The sequence below is a fragment of the Vulpes lagopus genome, chromosome 4 (assembly GCF_018345385.1).
Source record: "Vulpes lagopus strain Blue_001 chromosome 4, ASM1834538v1, whole genome shotgun sequence".
Taxonomy (NCBI): domain Eukaryota; kingdom Metazoa; phylum Chordata; class Mammalia; order Carnivora; family Canidae; genus Vulpes; species Vulpes lagopus.
Genome location: NC_054827.1, coordinates 12,340,958 through 12,368,605, shown reverse-complemented (window position 1 = coordinate 12,368,605; position 27,648 = coordinate 12,340,958). Strand labels below are relative to the sequence as shown.

The 27,648-nt window shown below is 39.3% G+C and overlaps 1 protein-coding gene and 1 pseudogene across 1 annotated transcript in view; both read right to left on the bottom strand.

The window, feature by feature from the left end:
- Positions 1 to 27,648, bottom strand: part of WWC2 (WW and C2 domain containing 2) — a 204,740-nt gene that overhangs the window by 78,701 nt on the left and 98,391 nt on the right. Inside the window, exons 2-4 of the mRNA XM_041753925.1 lie at positions 23,357 to 23,466; positions 13,738 to 13,941; positions 12,871 to 12,947 (exon numbers count right to left, since the gene is read on the bottom strand). Coding sequence (XP_041609859.1) covers positions 12,871 to 12,947; positions 13,738 to 13,941; positions 23,357 to 23,466 — 391 coding nt within the window. The remainder of the gene's footprint in view (positions 1 to 12,870; positions 12,948 to 13,737; positions 13,942 to 23,356; positions 23,467 to 27,648) is intronic.
- Positions 6,230 to 6,928, bottom strand: LOC121490190 (annotated as a pseudogene).

The following is a 27,648-nucleotide window of genomic DNA, read 5'->3' as shown; positions in this document are numbered from 1 at the left end:
TGACTCCCCCAAAACTTAATAGCCTATTGCTGACCAGAAGCCTTACAAATACTTACACTAACAGTCAATTAACATATGTTTTGTAGAGGTATTACACAACAACAGTATTTTTACAGTAAGGTAAGCTAGAGAAAAGAAAATGTTACTTAGAAAATCAAAAGGGAGAGAAAATACATTTAGAGTGCTGTACTATATTTATAAAAAAAAAAAAGTCAATGTATAAGTGGACCTGGGTAGTTCAAGCCTATGTTGCTCAAGGGTCAACTGTAAATGGAGGCATATAATCAGTAGGCTTTCCAGGCTAGGGCTTCTTTCACTTATCATATTGCTTTTGAAATTCATCCACATTTTATTACTAGCTTGTTTTTATGGATAAACCATAAACTGCATTTTACAAATCAACCACAATTTGTTTACCCATTCATTCACAGATAGACATTTAGGTTACTTCCAGGCTTGGGCTAGTAAGAATAAAGATCCTGTGATTAACTACACTCAAGTCTTTGGGTGAGTATATATATGTTTTCAAGTGTATATTTTTTATAAGAAACCACTAAGCTATTTTCCAAAGTGGTTGTACTACCTTCCATTCCTACAGTAACAAGTAAGGGTTCCCATCTTCCAATGACCTCCCTCAGGTGCTGTTTTAGCTACATCCCATATTTTTTTTTTTTGTATTTCCATTTTCATTTAGTTCAAAATATTAAAGAACAGTCTTTGTTTGCTTTCTTTTTTGACCAATGAATTATTGAGAAATATGCTAATAATTTCAAAGTATTTGGAAGTTTTTCCAGGTAGGTCTGTTTTTGAGGTCCAGTTTAATTCCACTATAATCATGCTCCATTTGAATTCAATTCCTTTCAATGTACTGAGACTTCTCTTCATTGCTTCAAGTAAGTTCTCCTTGGTGAATTGTGCCTACATTTGAAAATATTATTGTTTTGCTGGTTTTAGATGGTGTGTTCTGCAAATGTTGATTAGGTCAGGTTGATGGTATTGCTCAAAACTGCAACAAGTTGGGGCAGCCTCGGTGGCCCAGTGGTTTAGCGCCACCTTCAGCCCGGGGCGTAATCATGGGTCGAGTCCCACATCAGGCTCCCTACATGGAGCCTGCTTCTCCCTCTGCCTGTGTCTCTGCCTCTCTCTCTCTCTGTGTGTCTCTCATGAATAAATAAATAAAATCTTTTTTAAAAACCTGCAACAAGTATGCTGATTTTCTGTCCATATAGTCCATAAATTACTGAGAGAGGAATACTGATATATCTATCCAACTATAATTGTGCCTTAGTCATTCTACTTTCATTCTATTGGTTTTTATTTCAGGTATTTGAAGGGTTATGTGCATATATCTTTATGTCCTTTGATGAACTGACTTATTTATTACTATAAAACCCCTGGTAAAAATATCCTTATTCTAAAGTTTAACTTTGATATTAATATGACAACTCCAACTTTCTTTGCATTTGTATTTTTATGGTAGATATTTTTCATTCCTCTAATTTTTAACTTGTCTGGGTCTTCACATTTAAAATAGCTCTGTTGCAGCCATCATAAAGTTGGGTCTATTTTAACCATTCTGATAATTTCTGCCTTTTAACTGGAGTATGTATACCATTTACATTTAGTGTAATTTTTGGTATGGTTGGGTTTAAATTTACTATCTTTATATTTGTTTTCTAATTGTCACATATATTCTTTTATCCTTTCTACCTCTATTCCTGCCTCCTTTTGGATTAATTATATTTTTCATGGTTCCATTTTTATCTCCATTTTTTAGTAATATCTCTAATATCTCTGTATTTTCTCAGTGGTTTCTTAGAGCAGAGATCAGCAAATGACAACTTGTGAGTCAAATATATTTTGTGACCTAACTTTTTATGGCTCATGAATTAAGAATGGTTTTCATGTTTTTAGTAATTTCCCCCAAAAAATGAAAAGGAAAATCTATGGCAGAGACTGTTTTCCAGTGGCTGTACCAACTTCCATCCCTACTAGCAATGCACAAGAGTTCCAATTTCCCCATATCCTCATCAATATTTGTTATTTTCCCCTTTAAAAACAAAAAATTCCTAATGGGTGTGAGGTTGATATCTCATTGTGGCTTTGATTTGCATTCCCCTAATAACTAGTGATGTCTGTCATCTCTTCATATGCTTATGGGACATTTGCATATCTTCTTTGGAGAAATGTTTGCTAAAACCCCTCACCCATTTTCGAAGTGAGCTGTTTTTGCCTTCAGTTCTGAAAGATATTTTCATTAGGTATAGCAATCTAGGTTGACATTTTTTTGGTTAGTAATCTTAAGATATCACCCCACTGCCTTATAGGTTGCATAGATTCTAATGAGAATCTGCTGTAGTTACTATCTTTGTTCCATCATATGTAACTGTCTAATTTCTGTGGCTGCTTTTAAGATTTTTTTATCTCTGATTTTCTGCAATTTAATCATCATATACCTTCATATGATCTCTGTTTTTATTCTGCTTTGGAGTACTTTCCTATACCTATGGATTTATAGTTTTAATTTTTCAATTTTTTTGTGATTTCCACCTCTTTGCTTTTTTGTGGGAACTCTAACATATATATTCGATCATTTAATACTGTGCTAGAGGACACTGGTGTGCTTTAAATTTTTCTCAGGTTTTTTTCATCTCTGTAAGTCATTTTGGATAGTTTCTATTCCTTTACCTTCAAATTCACTGATCCTTTTACTCAGCATATAGGTTGTTCTCAATAAGTGTATTTTTCATTTCTGATATTGTATATTTAATCTGTAAAACTTCCATTTTGATCTTTTATATCTTTATTTTCTCTCCTCATCGTGTTTTCTTCTACTGTTGAGCATGTGTATAATACCTTTTAACATGTTTACCTGCTGATTAAATAAGTGTCACTTCTTGTTTTTGTTATAAGTCATATTTTCTTGCTTCTTCAAATGCTCAGCAATTTTAACAGCTTTACTGATGTATAACTGGCATATAATGAAGTGAGTATGCTTAAACTATAGTTTGACAAATACTGACATATGTATATACACACAAAACCACCAACATAATCAAGATAAAGAATATATCCATCATTCCCCTGAAAGCTTCCTCATGCCCCTTGGGGATCCCCTCTTTCTGCCTCTCCTCCCTACTCTCATTCCTGAACATGAATGGAAATTTTTGATTAGATGTTGGCCATTGTGAATTTTACATCATTGGTGTTGAATTTTCATGTATTCTTTAGAGTGCTATACTTTCTTCCAGCACACAGTTAAATTGTTTTAAATAAACGTGATCCATTCAAGGTTTGCTTGTAATTTTTACTATGGCAGCTCCAGAGCAGCCTTCAGCCTTAGACAAATGTGGCTCTACTACCAAGGTCTCTTTCTTCTGCCCCATAACATATGAGGTCTCTCCATTCTGGTTTATAGACAGAAACTATACCTAGTCCTTTGAGCTCTGAGAATTGTTTGTCCTACTGCTTTGTTTCCACACTTTTGTTGTATTTTATACCATGTTTACTCAAAGATTTGAGGAGATTGCATCAGAAATCTCCAGAGCCTTCTCTTGCTCCTTCTCTCTCTGTAGCTCCCTCTTCTCCAGGATTCCTACAAATTCCAAACACTTTCACTTCACTGAACTTCATTCTTCTGACTCTTCAGCTCAGGCACACAAGTAGACTATGTTTGAGTCCTCTCTGCACTGGAGATGGTATGATCTCAGGCATTGTTTTATAGATTGTGTCCAGTTCTTTGTCTGCTGTTGGAAGACAATTCCTATAGCAGCTAATTCTTCCCAGGCTGAAACAAGTCATTTCAAGCTTTTGAAAGATATTTGTATGATTCCAATCGCCTGCATTTTAGGCAAAATATCTCCTTGTTGGACCTATTTCATCAATTTTCCTTTATCTCTCCAAAAGGACAAATCTAAATCTGGGATCTAACTGCTAATCTCAAATCATACAATTCTATTTTTTCTGTACCTTGAAGGAGATCCCTCAGATTCTAGTTCTCTGACAGAGTAGAAGCTGACAGTACTATGTCTACCATCCTCAACTCTAGAAATTAACATACATATGAAAATATACTAAAGACTACAAAATACATATAGTATAGATATTTTTTCACTACTTCATTGTTATGGCTATCACAAGACTAATTTTTTCAAAATTTAATGCAAACATATTAGGTCAATGTATTTGTTGTGTATGTATCAAGGAAAAGTATCAGAATATAAGTATTGGTTTGAATGTATTCATTATAATATCTTTATCACATATAGTTCCACAAAGCTTAAATCCCAAGGCCTTTCAAAAATGAAAGAATGTGTTTTGTACGTTTTACAGAATTATTTAAAATTGATTATTTATGAATTGTTATTTTCTTATCTGTTTTAGACTATGTCCTTTCCCATTAAAGAAGTTAATTGCATTTAGTTTTCTATGCCATCAGCATTGTGGATTTAAGAATGTTTATGAATGAAGATGGAGAAGATCAAAAATCATAGCCAGAGAAACTGATACGGTTGTTTATCTAGGTGAGAGGAAACTAAACATCTTCTCCCCAACAACACAGTGTCAATGAAGGTTTTCTTTTCAAGTAAATATTATTTAGCTTGTAGGATGGTACCCTTCAAAGCTAGAAAAGGAGACCAAAATCATTAAAGAGAGAGAAAGAAAATACTATGAAATTAATAAATTTGATTAAATGTTAAGTCACTTTACTCAAGGCTTGAAAATGGTTTTTGAAAAAAATGCCCTTCTGTGCTGTGAATTTTAATTGTTTCAAGTTACTAGCACATTATAACGGAGACAATCCCAGTTCTTGTATTAAATAGAGTACTCTCTCCTTTTCTCTTTCATCAGTCTTGTTCTTTTTTTCTCTTTTAGCAAGTATGAGTAAGTCAAGTCACACCATTCTCCATTTCACTCAAGATTAAGTAAGACCAGTATACTATTTCCTAACCCAATACAAACTACAAGACAAACCCATTTCTGAACATCCTAAAGGAATTACAGCCTTACCTAATAAACAGTTTGGTGCTGTGGGTTAGTAGTGCCCTCTCTGCTTCAGCACACTGAAATCAGGTAAGTCACAGATGGAAGAACTCAGGATATAAGCTAAGTTTTAAATGTAGTGTGAAGACACCTCTCATGTCAAGTCAAGAGACAAGCCTTATTGGCAGCAATTTATATTCTAAGAAGGCATATTTCTTTTCATTCAAAGCACACTGCTAGGATTTTTGGTTAGTTACATTATTGGTTAAAGTGTCATAATTTGATGTACACATGAGTTAACTCCATTCACAGTGACAAACTAAACTTTAATCCTATGGCCATTCTTTTAAATCTAGGCACAAGACTGCAAATAGGTAAGATTATAGTTGACTTTTCCAAGTCCATCAAGTCCATCACCATTGCTAGAAATAATTAAAGGGAATTCATATTAACAATGTGTGAGTAAATATATTTGATAACAATGATAGTCCATTGTTATTAACAGCAGTGCTCTCCAACTAGTCATGTGTTTGGAGTAGAATACAAATAGTTTAACCAAAGGGGCCTTACTATTATTATTATTATTTTTAAAAAATTAAAATTATAGCATATGCTATAGTGCTCAATAAACTTCTCAAAGACATTCGTATTTCTAAGGATTTTCTTTTACACTTACAACATTTATTTCACTTTAATATTCACCAACTATTTTCCTCACCAAATATCATCTATATGTAATTTGGAGTATAAATGTTTAAAATTTTTATGCTTAAAATTTATTATTATTAGTTTTAATTCTAGTGTATTTAACATACAGTATTATATTACTTTCAGGTGTACATATAGTGATTCAACAATCCTATATATTACTCAGGGTTCATCAAGATAAGTGGACTCTTAATTCCCCTTCACCTATTTCACCCCTCTCTCAACTGACCTCCTCTGGTAACCATCAGTTTGTTCTCTGTAGTTAAGAATCCATTTTATTGTTTGTCTTTTTTTTTCTTTGTTCATTTCTTTCTTAAATTCTATCTATGAATGAAATACTATGCCATTTGTCTTTGTCTGAGGGCTAATTTTGCTTAGCATAATGCTCTCTAGATGTAACCATGTTTTTAAAATGGCAAGATTTTGTTCACTTTTATGGCTAAATAATATTCTTTGTCCATTCATCTTCTTTATCCATTTATCTATTGATGGATAATTGGGCTGTTTCCATACATTAGCTATTGTAAATAGTGTTGCAGTAAAATAGGGGTACATATATCTCTTCAAATTACTGTTTTCATATTCTTTGGATAAATACCCAGTAGTGTAATTTCTGGATTGTAGGGTAGAGGTTTATCTATTCTGTATTTATAGCTGCGAGGCATCTTATTGTAAAAAGCTGGCACTCATATACATAATCTAACAAGATCCTAAAATCCATCACACATTTACTTCATTTTTTAGCTTGACCTCCTAGTAAATCTTTAGCTTCATTGATTTTGGCTGCTATATAAGGAGATCCTCCCTTGTCTGGGTGACTTTAAAGCATAATTCATTGATGAGCATCTCTTATTTTTCCTTTATTGGCAGCAGGGCTTATGCCTAGTATTAATGCTGCCTCTCATTTCATCATTTTGGATTCAAGCCCATCATCTCTGTAACAGCCGCCATTGAAGGCATATTTTGGTAGACATTGAAAAACTTGTTTTACTTGAGACTCCGTATGTTTCATGGCTTGCAAAACATAATGACCTGCAAACCCTGCAGCAGCAAAGGTCAGTCCAGTTGCTACAACTGTACTGGCTATGGCTCTGGCTTATTTCCCTGACCTCTGCCAAGAGTACAGTTCATCTCAGCCCAAAGATGCAGCTACCAAATGCACAGCTCTACCAGACAGTGATGCGGCCACCACCAGCAGGCACAGAACCTATTTTTAATTTTTTGAGGAACCTCTATCCTGTCTTCCATAGTGACTATACCAGTTTGCATTCCCACCAATAACGCCAGAAGGTTCCTTTTTCTCCACATCCTCACCAGCACTTGTTTCTTGTGTTGACTTCAGCCATTCTGACAGGTGTGAGGTGCTATCTTATTGTAGTTTTGATTTGTATTTCCCTGATGATGAGTGATGTTGAGCATCTTTTCATATCTGTTGTCCATCTGTATGTCTTTGGAGAAATGTTTGTTCATGTCTTCTGCGCCTTTTTTTGTAGGATTGTTTGGTTTTTTAGCGCTGAGTTGTTTAAGTTCTCCTTTTTTAAAAAAAAGACTTGAGAGAGAGAGAGTGCAAGCATGTGAGTGAGGCGAGAGGTAGAGGGAGAAGGAGAGGAAAAGAAGCAGACTCCCTGCTGAGTGTGGAGCTCGACGTGGGTCTTGATCTCATGACCCCCAGATCACAATCTGAGTTAAAATCAAGAGCAAGACACTCCACCAACTGAGCTACCCAGACATCCTGAGTTGCCTAAGTTCTTTATATATTTTGGATACTAACCCTTTATCAGATATGTCATTTGCAGATATTCCATTTTCTTCCATTCAGTAGGTTGTCTTTTAGTTTCATTGGCTGTTTCCTTTGCTGTGCAGAAGCATTTAATTTTGATGAAGTCCCAATAGTTTACTTTTGCTTTTATTTCTCTAGCCCAGGAGACATATCTAGAAAAAAAGTTACTACAGCTGATGTCAGAGGTTACTGACTATGTTCTCTTCTAGGATTTTTATGGTTTCAAGTCTCACATTCATGTCTAATTCATTTTGAGTTTCTTTTTGTGTATGCTCTAAGAAAGTGGTCCGGTTTTCCCAATATTGTTTGTTTAAGAAACTTTTTCCCATTGAATATTCTTCCCCCTTTTTAAAAAATATTTTATTTATTTATTCATGATAGAGAGAGAGAAAGAGGCAGAGACACAGGCAGAGGGAGAAGCAGGCTCCATGCCGGGAGCCCGATGAGGGACTCGATCCCGGGACTCCAGGAGCACTTCCTGGGCCAAAAGCAGGCACTAAACTGCTGAGCCACCCAGGGATCCCCTACTTGTCCCTTTTGTTGTAGATTAATTGATCATATAACTGTGGGTTTATTTCTGGGCTTTCTATTCTGTTCCATTGATCCATTTGTCTATTTTTTGTGCCTGTACTATATTGTTTTGATTACTATAGCCTTGTAATATAACTTGAAGTCTGGGATTGTGATACTTTCAGTTTCATTTTTCTTTTTCATGATTGCTTTGGCTATTCAGGGTCTCTTGTGGTTCCATACAAATTTTAGGATTGTACTACTGTGAAAAATGCTGTTGGTGTTTTGATAAGGATTGCATTAAATGTGTACATTGCTTTGGGTAGCACAGATATTTTAACAGTATTTGTTCTTTTAATCCATGAGCATGGAATGTCTTTCCATTTCTTTGTGTCATTTTCAACTTCCTTCATCAATGTTTTGTAGTTTTCAGAGTACAAGTCTTTTATCTCCTTGGTTAAGTTTATTCCTAGGTATTTTATTATTTTTAGTGTAATGTAAATGGGATTGATTCCTTAATTTCTCTTTCTGCTGATTCATTATTACTGTACAGAAATGCAATAGATTTTCATATATTGATTTTGTATCCTATGACATTGCTGAATTCACTTATGAGTTCTAGCAATTTCTTAGTAGTCTTTAGGGTTTTCTATGTGTAGTATTATGTGATCTGTAAATAGGAAAGTTTGACTTCTTTCCTTAACAGTTTAGATGCCTTTTATTTCTTTTTGTTGTCTGATTGCTATGGCTGGCATTTCCAGTACTATGTTGAATAAAACTGGTGAGAGTGGACATCCTTGTCTTGTTCCTAACCTTATGGGAAAGATCTTAGTTTTTCACCATTGAGTATGATGTCAGCTGTGGGTTTCTCATATATGGCCTTTATTGTGTTGAGGTATGTTTCCTCTAAACCCATTTTATTGAGAGCTTTTATCATGAATATTTGTTATAAAGCATACATTTTTAAAAATACCAGCTGAAATTAAGTTTTAGTTTGTATTAGATATTCCATTCTCTACCCCAAGAAGGCTATGGTCTAAGTATCTATTATGAATAAATGAAATAGTTTTTTTCCCAGTTTACTGAGAAATAATGGACTTCACTGTAGAAATAACAAATTTCGCAGTAAAAAGTGTTTACATTCTTCTTCCTAAGACACATTTTCTCACACAAATACTACCTCTAAAAGTTATAAGTGTATTAATAAAAAGCATTAATTTATTCACTTTACCATTTCAGTAATGAGAAATAAGACGCCATGAAGTAGTATTATCCCACTTGACCAAGAAGAAAACCCAGTCGTCACCAATACCTATGACCACATTATAAAACAGGTGTTTTAGAGAGATGTTCCTAAATACCTGGTTCCCCAATACTTGACCAACTAGCTCTAATTTGGTAAAAGAATTGAATGACATCGACTAATACTGTTACATCGAAATAATGAAGATGAAGATAGTGTTTGGCTAGTCGTGAAAAATTGTTAGTGACCAAAAACGCAGGCAGGTACTTGAGACACCAAAGCAATGAGTTATTAGTTCATTCGTGGATTATTATTTCTGTACCATTAATTTGTGAAAGGGCCTAGCCAACACAGGGATTTCTACAGGGTAGGCAATCCAAGAAAGGCCAGATTATCAAAATCTATGAGACTCTGCCAAGTTACCTACTCATCCTCTTCTGAATGGCTGGGGCGTTCTCAGAGTGCTACCCGGCCAAAATGTGCACAAACAGCAGAGAGAAGGCATCATCTGATCCCCATGTTCAAAGCACGACAACAGCAACAGGTACCACAAGGGTCAATTTGCTATGGGAGCATCAGTAAAAAGACATTTACCAAAATAAATAAATATATATATAAATTTAAATAAATAAATAAATAAAAAGGCATTTACCCTGACAATAAGTGTTAAACAATCACCTATTCACTAATGAAAGAGACGAAGACAGCGTCACTTCTGATCTTTCATTGATCTTTCATTCTATGAATGTCTTACAACCTCCTCTGGAGGGAAGCACTTCCTTACCATCCCACAGTGATGAAATATATATACAAAGTACAGGCTTCTGATAGTAAGAGTACAAAAAAAATCTAGTATAAAATAGGCTTTATCTAGGAGATTCTGCTGCATCAGGAGACAGGTCTGGGAAATGAGACCACTTGGGATCTCCTGGGAATCTCCCGATTGTGATGGGACCTCATTTTTTTCTGAATGGTCATTTGCAGGAGATACATCTGATGCTTTTGTTTTTAAACCTCTTCTTTAGTTTCACTATACATTAACTAACATAGATGAAATTAAAAAATTAAATTAAATTAATTTAAAAAATTTTAAAGTCTCTTTATCTTTCCTAAAAGAAAGAACAAAAGACTATTCCTATTGTGGCTATTCCATATACAATATATTTTACAAAGATAAGAACTTTGAAAAACTGTTAAAGTTTCAAAAGGCCTATCATAATACTTAATAGTTTCCTGAGAAGTGCATAGCTCCAGCGAGGACTGAAGTTTACTAAGACTAAGGTTTAACAAAATACTTTCATTCCCCTTTTTTAAATCAGATAAATGTATAGACTGAGGTACAACAGGGGACCTGACAAGCCATGCCATGCTCTTCTCAAGAAACATAGAGACACATGAGTAGGCTGACAGAGTAAAGGGTCTGCGATGCGCTGGACAGATGTTTCTGAGAGAATGATCCAGAACCCTTTTATTTCTGTTTTCATGAATTAAACCAAGAAATCTGAACTGAAAAGAGGTTTAGCTTCCAAAAGTATAAACTTTTCTTGCACTCTTCCTCTGAGAACAAACAGAGAAGTTGTGAGAAAGGAAAAAAACATCTCTATGAAGATACTGGAGAATTATTAAGGTAGCAGGAACTTGTGTTAAAGACCCAAAAGGTTAGGAAATCCATAGTTGGGGTCTCTGTTTGAGGCACGTGTGTGTACAATAGAAGCTGATGAGTTGGGAGAAGACAGTGGCTGAAGTCGGCGGTGCAGAGAGCTGGCTCCTGGAGGACCCACAGGGGTCCTCCCTGAGAGAAGCTGAGAGACTCAGAGGGGAGATCTGGAGTTTGATCTCCATCAAGCAGGAAGAGCCCAAAGTTCAGCTGGGATTTTGAAGAGCTCTGTCCTAAGACAAAGGGTAAAGTGGAAATAGACCTACTCTCTGAAAAGGAACAAAGGCCACATTGCAGAGAGCTTGAACCATGACCCAATTACAATTACCTGCCCCTGCCCAGCTGCCCATGAGAAGCAACACTAAATCTTCCCTGAAGGATGACAAGATCACCCCAAACCTCAAGTTATCCTATTTCTCATACATAACATATGGTTCTTAATAAAAAGTAAGCGGCTACAAGAAGCTTGACCAACTAGTGGCGAACAATCATGAGGAAAAAAACAGACCAAATTGAGGAATCCAATATTTAGGAACTCTAGATACTGCTTTCATTAATAAAGACATGGAATTTAAAAGTAGCTGTGATTATTTTGTTCAAAAAATTACATATCCATGTGCAGAGTTTGGGCAAGTAACTAGAAATAATAAACAATCCAACAGAAATTTTAGAACTGAGAAATACACAGTGGGGAATTAAGCTGAAATCATTAAAAAAAAAAAGAGAGAGAGAGCGATAAGAAAGCCCCCAACTGTTTAAATATTAATACCCTTATATGAGAAATCATAAAGAGTTAGAAAATATTTTTAACTGATAATAAAAATATAAAATTCAAAATCTGTGGGACGAAGGCAAAAGCTATGTGTAGAAAGTAGTGTAAGCTTTAAAGGGCAGATATTAGGAAGTCAGAGACCCGAAGCCCTCTGTGAGCAACTGCTAATGTTGAAGCATGTAAATCTTCCAATATGGCACTCTACTTCTGGTTTCATAACGAATGAAAATGTGTGCCTATGTGCACCAGAAAGATATGTATCATAGAAGTGTATATTAAGACATACTCTTTAATGACCAGACATTGGAATAAACTCTAATATACATCAATAGCAGAAGAGAAAGAATTTATGGTACATGCACAAAACTGGAATGCTTACTGCAATAAAGGCTAATGTGGATGAATCTCAAAATGTCACTCAAAAGAAGCCATGAAATAATACATCTGGCAGCATTCCAGTTTTACAAAAGTCACAGCAAGTAAAACATTTACCGACAGTGTTGATGAGGCCAGCATTACCTTCAGGGATGTCAGGTCTCAGTGGGGGCTTCAAGAGTCATGGTAATGATCTATATCATGACCAAGATACCGGCTGCACGAATGCATTTCCTTGACCAACAGTCTTTAAGACTCCCCAAAATCAAGGATAAAGAAGCTCTGGCCTTGGCAGGAGTTTGGTCAAAATGATTTAGGATAAAGATTAGGCAACAATCCAGGAGGAAGTATGGGGAATTAAGAAAGTTTTGCCCTAGAGAAGGAATGACGTGGGAACAAGGTATGTGTACGCCTCTGAGTACCGGGCTATCCAGTGAAACAGCAATTATACCCAACCCTGGAAGACACATTTTAGCATGATAAGAGGAGTTCCTGAGACTCAAACTTTAACATACTAAATACACTAAGTATATTGGAAATGTAATATTAATATTATAGTAAATAAGTATATTTAACATCGCGGGTATATATAATATGCTTAACCTACTGCAGGTAATAGACAGAACTGCCGGGTAATAGAACATGTGCCTCTATGACAAAGACGCTCTCCACCTCTGAACATGCAGTAACAAAGGTAGAAAGGCCACCCTCCCAGGAAAAAGTAGAGGAGGTCCCTGCACCGAATGGAGAGGACAGGTGGTCACCAAAGCCCCTTCTATCTCCTTTGGATTCTGTGCACACGTTAAATGTAGAACCACAAATTAAAAAAAAAAAAATCTTACCCTTAATCGTGTAGTGGAGATCTCTGCTTTTAAAATATCGGGATCATATTTAGTACTGGATGAAGATCCTGAGAATACTTTTCAAAGAGAAAAAAGGAAAAAAAAGAAAGTAACTTTTGCAAGTTGCATAACTAGTTCTTGGTTTGGAATTTACAAACGCTAAAATCAAGATTTACATGCTTCTGTGGATACTTACTTTATAATTCCTTTATTGTCATTCATCAGACACCTAAATATAAAAAGTAATCTTCAAACCTTTATAAATTTTTTAAATAAAAACTCAAGAAAGAGGAACATCATAAAGACCATGGAGCTTAATGTTTTCTGGATTTTATATCTATATATAAACTCTTAGAGGACGTCACGGCACATACAGCTTATCAGAGCTATGCGTTACCCTGAAATTTATAATTTAGGTAGAACTTCTGAGCCCATCTCAACTGCCTCTTTAGCCAAACCAGCTCCAGAGAATCAGTTTCTGAGACATGAGACATGAGAGGGGATCAAAAGAAAATTCATCCCAGCCAAAATATTGTACAAGAGGGACAAAGAGGGCCAAGTCACTTGCCTTGACCTGAACAGGAAAAAGTAAAAAAATAAAAGGCAATCAGGCAGAGGAAGGAGCAAAAACCAGAAGGGATTCATCATCCATAAATGAGGGCGGGGGACTTCTGCGTGTAATGGAGTCAAGGGGTTTTGCTGAGAGGTCTGTGGGGTGCCCTCACTCCCTCGTGGCTTCACGGGTGCTCTTTCTGCCGAGAGAGGGGCAGGACTCAGAATGCAACTCCACTGGGACCCAAGTGGCCTTCTTTCATCTACACTTTGGTCCCCATTTCCACAGTCTAAACAGGCACACGGTATACTTACGGCTTGTGTGGGAACTTGACTTTTCCTTGTAGGCATCATTTAATCGTACGTATTCATCGAGGGCCAATGCGAGTCTTTGCTCTTTCACGTGGTAAAGCTCTTTCTGTGTCCTGAGAGCATCCTGAGCCACCGAGAGGTAGTCCTTGAGCATCTTCTCCTGTTCCCCCCTCCACTGTTTTCGTGGATCTTCAATCTGGGTGGTTTCTGAAAATACGTTAGGTGGTTTGGGTTTTTTTTTAGAATTTAATGAATTTTTTGGATTATTTAAGCTTTAAAAAAAGTTGCCAGCTTTAACTCCTTTTTCTTTTTTTTAAGATTTTATTTATTTATTCATGAGAGACACAGAGAGAGAGAGGTAGAGACACAGGCAGAAGGTGAAAGCAGGCTCCCTGTGCCCTAAGCCAAAGACAGACACTTGACCGCTGAGCCATCCAGGCACCCCGAAATTTATGGTCTTAAAAAAGTTTTCCTAACTGTGGCTGCCTTGCAATAATCTTCACCTCCTTGTATCCTTGCTCCCTGAATACAGCATAGACCTAGAGATCTGCTTCTAATGAAAACAAGAGAGCAGTGATGGGACGGTACTCAAGACCAGATGACAAAAGGCTGTGACTCCCTCCCTGGTTCTCCTTGGCTTTCTTGCTGTAATGAAGCCAACTGCCATGCTGTAAGCTGTCCTATGGAGAGGCCCACGTGGCAAGGAATGAGGGGGGCTGCTGGCCCTCAGCCAACAGGGAACTGAATCCTGCCAACAACCACGTGAGTGAGCATGAAAGTGGATCCTTCTCCAGTCGTGCCTGGCTATCACCTTGAGGACAGCCTGCCTGTAAGACTGTGAGCTGGAGGATTCAGCTGAGCCTTGCTTGGGTTCATAACACACAGGAACCAGGAGATAATAAATAAATGTACTTTGAGTCACTAAAGTTTTGAGATAATGTGTTATAGTGAGATACGTAACTAATAAACTAGATGATCCAAGGGATTATATAAACTCAAAATGCCTATGAAAAATGCAAAATGTTTATAAGTTACAATAGTTATAGTAAGATGCATACTCCTAGTTCTCTCTCGATACCTTCAGAGGTTTCATCCAATCATCTGTTCCCTACATATTGGGAAACTGGCATACTTTCCATTAGATACCTGTCAACGGCTAAACTGTCACAGAACACTGAGGGTAATACAGACTGACACAGAAATGAAGGGATCCCTGGGTGGCGCAGCGGTTTGGCGCCTGCCTTTGGCCCAGGGCGCGATCCTGGAGACCCGGGATCGGATCCCACGTCCGGCTCCCGGTGCATGGAGCCTGCTTCTCCCTCTGCCTGTGTCTCTGCCTCTCTCTCTCTCTCTCTCTCTCTCTCTGTGACTATCATAAATAAAAAAAAAAAAAAAAAAAAAATTAAAAAAAAAAAAGAAATGAATAAAGGACAATAATAGTACTACTACTACTACTAATAATAATAATAAATGATCAGCATTTATTTGGATAGATCAGCAGAAACACTCTGGTCGGCTGGTTTATACTGTGTGCTAAAAGAGCTGCAGTGGGCATGTTTACATTTCTGAAACACTGCACGATGCAAACGTGAGCTACCAAAGGGGGTTCCCACAGGCACCACAGGAGAAGGCTTCATAAAGCAGGGTTGTGCTTCACCTCCACTGGTTATATCTGCTGAGTGGATTTATGAAGACTATTTATTAAATGTAAATACTAAAAAAAAAAAGTGTATTATAACAACGTGGTATTTTGGTATCAAGCCCTGGTGACCTCAGGAAACCGTATAATTTGCATGATGTCTGTGGAAATGTCCCATACCTGAAGGGAATTCACACTCCAACAGCTTCAGATGTGGAACTCAACAGATGGAGAACCTGCTGTGAGTTACGAGAGCTTATTGAGGAAGATGCCATTAGGTTCTTGAAAGGAATATGATCCCTGTCTGTCATGCCTATTTCTGTTCTGCTGTGCTCGGGAAGAATGGGTGGAACGAGTATGAGGAGCTGTCCTCCTTTTTCTTCTTAGAAAATATCCACCGGGTTTATTATCTGTTGTTCCTTCTACCAAGTACTGACCATCTACTACATGCAATATGGGGGAAACCAGATGCTCCTTCCAAGGAACTTACAAACTACAGAAGAAACTGTGATACGTGAATTAAAGGAAATACAATTAGTTCGTCCAGTAAAAAGTGATAAAAGCCTTGACAGGAGAATGGCTAAGTGCCACGGCAATTTAGACAGAAGGTTGTCTCTGGCTGCAAAAGGAAGGTTCTGTGGAACAGGCAGTGATGGAACAGGGCTTTCAAAGGTTCCAGACCCTCAGGGACCTAACCCCTTCACTTCTCCAGCCACCTCCCGGGTCCCCACAAACACACACACAGCCTTCAGCTGCACTCAATTTCTTTCTTTCATCAGCCCTATTTTCTTTGGCCTCCCTAGACCTGTGGCTTTAACTTGTGGTCTCTCTTCTCCCAGGAAGGTAATCTTCTCTCACCCTCCAAACTCTACCCCAACTCCTTCTTCGCCAGGCCTAGTTAATTAAATCATCCTTTAGCTATCAGCTCAGAGCACGGTCTCTGGCAGACATGACTACGTCCTTCACAATGGAGAGGGCACTTCTACTTTTCCTCCCTTGTCCTGCCAGCCCAATGGTGGTCCCTCCCACATTCTCCTGTATTGTCTCATTTCTTCCTTGGTACTCCAAGAGTAGTCGCAGTAGGTTGTGGTTTCTTGACCACCAGGTTAATAAATACAAAATTCATTTTGTGAGCGATGGTGTGCCACAAAGGTTCTAAGCAAGGCCATGAAAGGATCTTAGTTGTATTTGAGGAATGTTATCTAACAGAAATGTGAGGTTTACTGTCTATACAGAACTCTACTAACTCTACAAAAGTTAATAGGATTGTGCAGAAAGTTTTTTGATGAAAGATATGTGAAGTGAGAAAAGTTTATAAAACCATATGTATAATATAATCCCACTTGAAGTATAAAAATGTATTTAAAACTGTGTGTGTATGTGTATCAATATAAAGAAGTCTGGAAGGATACACACTAGGAGATTCAGAATACTTAGTTTTCTTTGGCTTATGTGAATATGGATAATATTTTTCTTCCTTTAATTTATCTATATTTTCTCCTTTTCTCCTATGCACATATATTACTTCTATAAAATTATTTTTTTTAAAAAAAAGGGAAAGAAAGGGCACAAGGTAATGAGGATCTGAATTAGGAAAACAGCAGGGAAAAAAAAAAAAGGAAAACAGCAGGGGACAAGTGGCTAAATGAGAAAATTTGATATCACAGATAAAAAAATCTGTAAGAACTGACAAAAACAAGTCTAAATTTTTCAATTTAGTAATCACAAGAACCATAATGTATCAAAAAATAATCAAGTCAAAGGGAAAACAGAAGAATCCCATTTTGTACTCGTTGTTTTGAAGCCTTAAGGGCAAAACAGGTAGCAATGGCCTATAAATGAAATGTCTGACAATCAGAGCCAGAAACACAGGCAGGAGAGTTGTTCCCGTGGTAACAGCAAAGAATAATAGTGGTGGAGATAAAGGACAGCATGCTGGGGGATGAGGGTGAGGTCGCATCTTCAAGGATGACAAGATGTGGGGGCTCTCAACATGTGGCAAATGAGGTGAGGGAGAAGGAGCAGTCTGCAGGAAGGAAGGTTTCAGGTGCAGAAGGAAAGGCGCCATCATCTTCGTCACCCTCCATCTAGGTGGAAGGAAGGGACTACGGTGACTGACTGAGACTAGACCCCCGGAGTGACAACTATATGAAACATGTAGATCATCCCATAGATTCGCAATACTAAAAACTGTTCATTATTCTCACTAAACGTTAGTATCACCACCACCATCATTGGTTTTCCTTGGGTGGTTTAAGTGGCTAAGATTTTTCTTTACAAAATATCTTAATAGTTTATCCTGCTAGGAAAATATAAAGCATGAAAATAAAACAAGGACGAAATAAGAGGGCCCCAAATTTACTTCCCTTCTTCTAAAGGAGACAGCTCCGTATAGAATAGTACACGTACTTGGGGAATTCTCATCAAATTTCAACACAACATGGGTTGCTTCGAAACTAATACAGAGGAGTTCGGTTTGGGTCATATGGAGTGAGTGCACGTCCTCCAACCTCTCCCACCCATTACCACTGAAAACCAAGGAAAGCCAAACAAAACCAAGAGATGACACCACGAGCACCAAGGACGGTGCACACGAAACCAAGGAAGCGGCCACACCCTAAGTTAGGGCAAGGATGGCTGCGGAGGTGCTACTCAACAGAACAACCTATAGCAATTGTCCTAGTTTGTTGTTTTTTCATACCTCCCTCACCTCTTGTCTTTCTTATAACTGTAGCTACTGCGAGTGGATGTGGACACGAAGAGCTCCAAGGCAGAAGCCACTCTCTCTCGTCATAGGACCGAGGGGGTGCCGCAAGCCAAGTCTCCCACTGCCAACCCAGAGAAGCCCAGGGGTGAGTTGCAACTCCATGGCAGGCAAGGGTGGTCAGTGGTCGGTGGTCGGTGGTCAGTGGTATGGCGGCAGCCCCATCCCTCTGCAGGCTCATGTGCTCTCCACTCTATCCTAAGACAGTGGCCGTCCTGAGGAGCATTCATAAGGTGGTGAGGCTACAGCTGCCATCTTACTTGCTAGAATATCAGGGAAAGAGGCCCCACGGGAGCCAGAGATTGAGTGGGGGGCAAGATGGCAGAAAGGAGAGTTGAGAAAGTGTCTAAGGTGGTTGATCCTTTTTCAATTGGATTGTTTATCCTCTTCACGTTAATTTTCAGGAGTTCTTTATATGATCCAGATACAGGTTCGTTGTCAGATGAAGGCACTATGAATATTCATCCATGATGTTGTATCAGTATCAGTAGCCTATTTTTTAAAAATATGCTCAGTGAAAGATTCCATCCACGGAATTGAATGTACTCAGTTTATACGAAGTTCTAGGACAGACAAAACTAAGCCATTGTGATAGAAATCCGAACAACCTGTAGCGGTGGGGAAGGGGTGATTGAAAGGGGACAGGATACTGCATATTGTATATCTGCATATTGACTGGAGTGGCAGTTACAAAAGATTTATACATTTGCCACAATTCATTGAAATGCACATTTAGAATCTGTGCATTTTCTTTTATGTAAAGGAAACCTCCATTACCAAAAGAAAGACCAAAAAATTAAGGTACAACTAAAGCTACCAAAAAAGTTATTTATTTCTGCTCATGGTGATATCAAAACCTCATAAATAGTACTTCATAATTACCTTCTAGTTATAAATATTCCCCCACCAATATCTATACCCCTACTCCACACAAACCCACTAAAGAATCCTATCATAAAACACTTAAGGCCTAAATACTCATTGACAAGGTCAAATCTTTTACTTCTAAATATTTAATAGTGTTAGATAGTGTTACACAGAAATAGTGTTAAACAGCCAAACAGCCTTTATTTCATTTTTTTGTAAATAAAGAGAAAATAATGCTGAAACTATACAATGTCAAGACACAACATATGTGTGGACCAGCTGTTATGAGAAGATAATACCATTTGTTCCCTAAACTACTTCACAGGAATGTCTTTAAGATTAATGAGATAATGGACCAGATTCTTTTTAGTGGGAAAACTACTTGCTGTGGGTAATTTGGGCACTTTAGGGCACAGTAAATCCATCAGACCACTGGGATACAATTATTGCACTAAAGCAAAACGGTAGGCTTGAAAACCTGTATTCTAATAATTAAGTTTTTAAATATTCAGAAGGGTACTCTCTGAAGCATAATTTATACTTGAACTTTAATTTCTTCAAAAACAAACAGAAAGCTTTCGATGTGTGAGTTAAACACGAAAGCTCTTCCATCCTTCTAAGATTTAAGAGTTTATCATGATACTAGGTACCCAAGGATAAAGAAATGAACATGCAGTCACTGTCCACAGGAAACTCACGATTTAGTAAAGAAAACACACAAATAAATAATTTAAGTGCAATTTGACAAATGGTTCTTAAAAATCCCTATGTGCCTAGCACAACAGAAATACCTGGACAGGGCACCTCATTTGGAATGGGAGAAGGGCTGCAGGGTGGAGGGCTGGGTGCCAGAGAGGGCCTGAGGGAAGCAGCAAGGCCTGGGCAGAGAGGCCCTAGATGGATGTGGCCACAAGGGAGGGCCCAGAGGCTGCGCTGCGCAGACAGTGCTCAGGGCTAGAACCAACCATTGCAAAGAGAGACAGAAAGCCCAGGTAGCACAGAGCACAGAGGCAACGTCCACCAGTGCCAGGGTAGGCCAGAGAAGGGGATACAAGTGGAGGCCTGTTGGGGGCAGATGGGAAAGAGCTGCATCGTAAAATCAAATGCATGCATTTGGAACTCTGGACAAGACTTAAGTGACAAGTTTGGTAGCCATCGGCTTTGGGAAGTGATTGAGGTCATCACCCAAGGGGATGTTGCAGGCTGTTGCAGGCTGCAAACAGAAGGCTACTACAGAAATCCTGACACCAGGGCCAGGCAAAAAGGAAAGAGGGCACGAGCAGCTGGGAATGGTAAAAACAAACAAACAAACAACAAAAAAAAAACCCAATAGAAGGTATCATGAAATCCAAGGAAGTAAAGAGCAAGAGGAAACCCACAGTGACAAGGGACTCTGTTGGATGAAGGAAGATGAGACCCAGATGTTGTTTGGATGTGGCCATTTGTGGGGTCTCAGGTGAGCCCAGCAAGGGTAGTCTCTGTGACAACATGGAGAACAGTGGACACAGTGAGGTTCATGAAGCTTCCGGGGGGAGGAGAAAACACAGGGCCACAGCTGGTGCAGAAAAGCAGGTTTGAGTACAGATTAGTGGGGTTCGGAGAGATAGCTGTTATTTGTTTCTTTTGGTGATTTGGTTTAGTTTCATTTTGAGAGTTTCCAGTGTTTAAATACTAAGACAAAAGAACCACTAGATAAAGAAATGGTGGAAGAGATTTTTAAAACCAGAAAATGATCATTAAGGAAATGAAAGAGGAGAAAAGGATGGGATATGAAAGTTATTAAGAGGGCAGCCCCGGTGGCACAGCGGTTTAGCGCCGCCTGCAGCCCAGGGCATGATCCTGGAGACCGGGGATCGAGTCCCACGTCAGGCTCCCTGCATGGAGCCTGCTTCTCCCTCTGCCTGTGTCTCTGCCTCTCTCTCTCTCTCTCTCTCTCTGCATCTCTATGAATAAATAAATAAAATCTTAAAAAAAAATAAAGTTATTAAGAGGGTTCTCAGGGGTTGGGGCATCCAGGAGAACTCCTCTTCCACTGAGACAGGAAGGAAGGCCCTAAAGGTGGCTTTAGGAACCTGAGAATCTGTAGGTAGTAAGAGGGAAGCTGACTTAAATCTTCTCATTTTGGTGCCGTGAGAGCTTGTGCTGTCGAACCAGGACAGGGAGGCTTGTTTCTGCCTCCGCAAATATTATTTAAAGAAAAACAGATAAACTTGTTTGAAAGTGAGATTTAAATAGTTATAGATTCCAGATATTCCACTGAATTACTTATTTGCGATGACATAAGGTGTTACAACTGTTCAGAATGAACTGAATTTTACCAGAAGTTGTCCCTTCCATCAAAACTTTAAAATATTTGGATGTCAATCATGGATAAGCAATAAAACCCACATATAATAATACAACCAAGAAAGGTTTACTAGAAAATACAAAAATGAAAGCTAACTTTAAAATCCACAATTATGAATTCTTCACGGAATTTGTACAAACTTTCAGGGAGAGGTATCTCTACACAAAAGTCACATTATTCCTAATCACATGGTACAGAAACTAGTTATGTAGTTATGCTGAACTAGTGTGTGCATGAAAGCTGGTTCCCAAACTATATGAACCAGATGTTCTATTGTAACAGGTGACTAGCTATCTGTGTTCGCTGAGAAACTGACTTAATTCTTCTAAGTCCTTGCTCCTTTTGATCTCTCCATCCCATCTACTTGTGAAAATCAGACAATTTTACAGCCCTCAAGCGCACAGTGACTCACTATGCTGCCTGCATGCCCACCATGGTGTAACATTCACCATGCCATACATCCCAACTGCCTCTTGCCTGGCTCACTGGCTGCCATTGGTTTGGGGGGAGCATTTTATTATCCACTCTCGGTGGCCTCCCCGGCAGAGGCCCTCCTTGCAGTGTGAACTGCTGGAAGCGAGTCCTGCAGCCCAACCCCAACCGCACTTGGACTGGAGCCTCCTACCAGGTCACCTGGGGGCACAAAGCCCTCTCCCCCAGCTCAGGGCACACCCCATGGCTTCAGCCTCTGCGGATTTCAGGCATGAATGAAGCAGTCCCATCAGTTCTGGAACTCTTCCCCATCACCCTGGGAAGTGACTATTTGCACAGATTTAAAGAAAAAAAAAAAGACCTTGACAGAGTATCAGTGGAAGGTTATTTTCTCAAATCTGATATAAGTACTGTGAGCATATTATATATATATATATATATATATAACATCCTGAGGTTTCTAAGACATCACTGTTATTCATTTGGGCTTTTTGTGCCTCTCAAAAATTTTATCATATGCCTACACAAAGGCAGATGCAAGCCATCACTACCAAGCATCAAGGAAGATATTTGTTTATAATGATATTATTCCTAAAGATATTAAAGAGTACTATATATTTTTTAAGATCATATTGATTTATTTGAAAGAGAAAAAGAGTGCGCACAAGCCGGGGAAGGGGCAGAGGGAGAAGGAGAAGCAGGGAGCCCAACATGGGGCTCAATCCCAGGACCCTGAGATCATGACTTGAGCCGAAGGTGTATGTTTTACAAAGTTTTTCATGGCCACAGTAATCCTCTGTCCTAGCCTTATCATTCAGCGATCTAAATGATTAAAAAGCTGTTAAAGTGAGAGGTGTTTCCCTTGCAAACACAAAGAAATCAGGAAACCAAACCAAAATAAGGGTAACAAGGGCTTAGGTCTTTTCCATGGTACAGCTGCATCTTCTAGAGTTCTGATGTGTCAACCTCTCCCCCATCTGATACACGCAGCCACTGGACCTCGCTGTACCACACGCCCCGCACACCAATTCTGTCCGTGGCAAGAACAAGAAAAAGAAGAATCCCAACCTGAAGGGCAGTGATCATGGGATGAGAAGCTCATGGTCTTCACTGGCCCCACAGCTGTACTCAAGAAAACTTAACCCCTACCAGGCAGACAGACACAGGCAGATTCATTTCTCTGCCTCTGCCTCCATAAGACCAATTTACATATGGGCCCTAGATTCCAAAATGGGTATTTCAGGTATATTAGTCACTGAGAAAATGGGGTTTAAAATAAAGAAATTCAGGGACACCTGGGTGGCTCAGTGGTTGAGCATCTGCCTTCAGCTCAGGGCGTGATCCCGGGATCCTGGGATCGAGTCTCGAATCGGGCTTTCCATGTGAGCCTGCTTCTCCCTCTGCCTGTGTCTCTGCCTTTCTCTCCGTATCTCTCATGAATTAAAAAAAAAAAAAAATCTTTAAAATAAAATAAAATAAATTCACTTTGTAGAGTCAACACTTTTGTAGGATTCTAGATTTGGGGGGATTACTTTTCTGCTATGTTTGATTTTATAAAAAAAGAAAAACTTACTGTTGACGTGATCGATGTAGTAGACACCAATTTGTGGGTCAAACCCAGCTTCCCATCCCCACGGCAGCTCATCCCCAACACAATCAGCAAATGACAAGGGCTTCGTTAACCTGCAACAGACCAGAATAAATGCACAGGTGATTCCTTCCATCAAACCATGTATGTCCACATTCGGTGCCCCAACCACCAGTGGAGACCTGTCTAGGTGGCATTTCCCTTTTGTTCTCGATTGTGTCTAGAGTTTGCACTGCTATGTTTGAAATCTTCAAGGAAACAAAAAGGAATAAAACACAGATGATTATCCAAAAAAGTCACAATAAGTCATAATGCCCTTTGCAAGTTTCACAGCTTAAGATTGGGAGACAAATCCACACAATATGTAAATAAGGCCATTTGAAATCAGAGAGAAGTCCAAGCTATCCATAAGGAGGCCTGGGACCTAGCTCTAGCTCTACAGCTAAATGGCTCTCCCATTACAAAGAAGGATTTGTCCCAGGATTCAAATACTGGCATCATGGAAATCATCACACCAGTAACTCAAAGACAAGATAAATGTACCAGGCTACAGTTACTCCAGACTTAGATCCTCTTCTATAAATTAACTGAACACCTACTCGATTGTGAGGTCCACTATGAGTTCTCCTTGGCAGGAGAGGCAAGTATATTTTTTTTTTAAAGAGGTAAGCATCTTTTTTTTAAAAGATTTTATTTATTTATTCATGAGAGATACAGAGAGAGAGAGAAGCAGAGACCCAGACAGAGGGAGAAGCAGGCTCCATGCAGGGAGCCTGATGTGGGACTCGATCCGGGAACTCCAGGATCACGCCCTGGGCCGAAGGCAGGCGCTAAACCACTGAGCCACCCAGGGATCCCTATTTTTGTAAGCATCTTACACATACTAGTCACTCAACACAATTTTTAACAGAGCCAAAGTATTTATCTATCAATGCAGTGTCACCCTTTGAAACCACCTTATGCTTTCTCCTTAAGCTTTAAAATGAATGAGGGGAAACTACAGTTTCCTAGGCAGAGTACAAGTTTCAAACTTTATTTGGGCTTGATTTTCTCTCTCACTTCCTTCATTTTTTATTTTGAGACTTTTTCCTTGGCTGTTAGGGCAGCCATGAGCAGGCTAACACCACAGATTAGTGAACACCCTGCTGTTGGGTGGCCAACATTGGCGGACGTAGCTTCTGATTTAATGCACTGGTAACACCAGCACAGTTTTATCATACAAAATCACCTGCAACCCCTTTTATCCACGCTGATGAATATCAACAATGTCACAGCTCAGCTGAAATATAGCTCGTTTCCAGAATCTCATCATCCATCAGAATAACAAACTGTGTCACCACCCTTCATAATGCTGGGAGAACAAAACGAAAAGGAGGGAAACCCTTCCTTCCCAGGCCTCGCCTACAATAGCCTCCCCTCCAAGGACATAAAACACAAATGGATGAAAAGCAGGGAGTGTCACCTCTTCTCTCAAAGTTGCCATAGCCTGAAATCTGCTTCTGGAGACAGCCCCAGGGACAGTGGCCTTTGAAACCAGTTCAGATGACAAAATAATGAGAACATGCAGCTCTGCCCCTGATGCATGAGGAGACCCCATGAGGAGACCCCCTTACTGGGGGCCTCTACTACCCCAGGTTCCTTCTCTCTTAAGTGGCGATCACACCCCCTCTCCTCTCCCTGTGATTTAGCTGCCTCCTAAGATTAATGTGAGATTAACAAGGAATTAACTTAGAACAGTGTCTAGGACATGGTAACAGTCAACAAATGTCAGGGATTAGTGATACAAGCACAGCACATGAACTCTCTCATTGGTTCTTCAGAGGAACGGAGTCAGGCAGTAATTCTCAAGGCACGGTCCTCAGACCAGCAGCATCCACATCTGGGCACCGGTTAGAAATCCATTCTTGGTCCCTAGAGGAGGTCTACGGAATCAGAAACCGAGGGCCCATGGAATGCGTGTTTAATCAAGCTCTCCGGGTAATCATGGAAAATTTTGGGAGCCACTGGCTCAGGAGGTAAGAGCTTGAAATGTGGCACCAGAGACCTAGGTTCAATTCCTTGTCTGCCACTTACCTGCTGTGCAACTGAGGGCAGGTTATCAACCTTAAAAACCCCAGCTTCCCAAACTTTTTGTAAAGGGGACAGATCATGATGTTTAAATGAGAACTCAACAGCATAATGCTCACCAAATGGTGAGCTTCAGTATGTACTAGATGAGTGAAATGAGCCTCAGACATGTCAGGCAATGCACCCAATATTACAACAACTCATCAGATTTACTTTGCAAACCTGGAGTCAACCTGAACCCAATCCAAGTCAAAAAAACATGCTCTTAGAGTTGTGCTTAAATTCTATCTTACCATAAGCTGCCCAGGAAAACTGACAAAGGAACTGGATACTGTATGAAAAAATCTCTATACCATAGGAAGTGGCCTTGTCTTCAGGTAATGTCTTTAAGACTGACCTCTGACTACACAGGTAAAGCTAATTATTAGATAGAGCCCCTGTGCCAGGTTACCTTGCATATTATTCTGTTCTCTTTCCCTCACTCCTTTTATCAATGCTGTTTAAAACGCACATGATCCTGAAGAAATGAGCAGGACACAGATAAATATGTAAGTTTAAGTGACCCAAGAGTGGTATTACACAAGTGTTATCCTGGTACCCAGTCAACATTCGTATGACAGGAATATATTTATCACTCCAAGAATGAGATGTCACAAAAGCTTCAGCACATGTATTATAATTGCAAGTTATGATAATTTGACTACCCTTGGAAATAATCCAGGTTTTCCTATTAATTGCTCAACAGATAATAAGCATTTTATTAACTGTCACTGTTCTAAGCCTAGAATTACATCCATAAGTATACATGTAATTATGAACGCAGTTAAAAAAAATTCAGACGTTTCCATTCCCAGAAATTTTAACATAAAAATTTCTTTGCAGTGGTGCTTCAAAAATCAATTAGATGTTTTATTTTCTGTACTCAAATAAAAACCTCATCTTTTCTCCACTCTATCAATATGTAAAACCATTAAATACGTATTTCTAAGTTTCAAAATGTTAGAATTTAAGTCTTACCCAAATTACAAGATAAAAATAGAGTAACAGTCTCAGACACCAAACAAAATTAGGCACTCAATTCTGCTGCTCTCCTGATAATGGGAACGTATTGCTATGACATACTAAGAAGTAACACAAAACAAAAAGAAGGAACAGATGCGTTCCAAAATTAGAAACAACATGACTTAGAACAAATACAGTGAGCAGAAATGTTGATTAGTTTCTAAATTTCTTCCCCTTGTTTTGCACAAGGATTCTCCGAAGCATTCGATCTTCCTTTGATGTTGAGGAAGCAAAAATGGATGGAGGGGTTTTTTTTTTTTTTTTTTGGTTCCCCACAAAGGAGCAACATCATGCAAAGGGCCTGAAACTAACAAGAGTCTTTATGCTAGATTCCAGAGATTACTCTTTGCTTTAAAAACCGCCTTCTTTTGCACTGTGACTAATGTGAAGAAAATGCCAATTTACTGCAGCACTTTGCCAACGCTCACACACAAAATTTGAACTCTGCACGGTATTTCCTCTCTCCCTGGGCACTGGATCATCTTTCCACATGACCCATCATGAATTTAGGGGTTACCGACGATCCCGGAGACCTGGCCTGTGACACGAGGCTCCTGCCACACACAAGAAACGCTCGCTCTTGACGGCCACATGGTGGTGGCTGCTGTGTGCGTGCCAGCACGAATCCCCAGGGGCTGAGTTTGTACTACTCGCACCGAAGGAAAAGCCTCTTGACACAGAGAGCCATTCTCGGCTTAATAAAACTCTTGCCACAATTCCAGTTGCCCAAACATATAGGTGTCCCCGGTGACTTTTGCTGTGTGGCACCTGCTGCGGGCGCTGCGGGGCTGAGCCGGGGCCGAGGGCGCCAGGGGCGGCCTGGGCTTCCTCCGGGGCGCGGAGCTGGGCATGTGCTCCGCAATTCGAATTGCAAGAGAGGGTAAAATCCCGGGGATCTTTCTCGAGTTCTCGTAGAATGTTAATTTGGAATGATGTCAACGAGGCCCCTCTGAATGTCTACCTGTTTCTACCGCTACACTGGCCAGGGAACGTAGCAAGGGCCTAGAAAGAGGGGGAGGCGGAGGAAAGGGTGAACGAGGGCGACAGGAATTAAACAGCTCTTCGGAGGAACGATACAGACCACTTCAGAGGAGGGTGACAAGGTTAACACTGTGTCTTTGAGGAAATTAGTTTAAATTCTTCAAAAG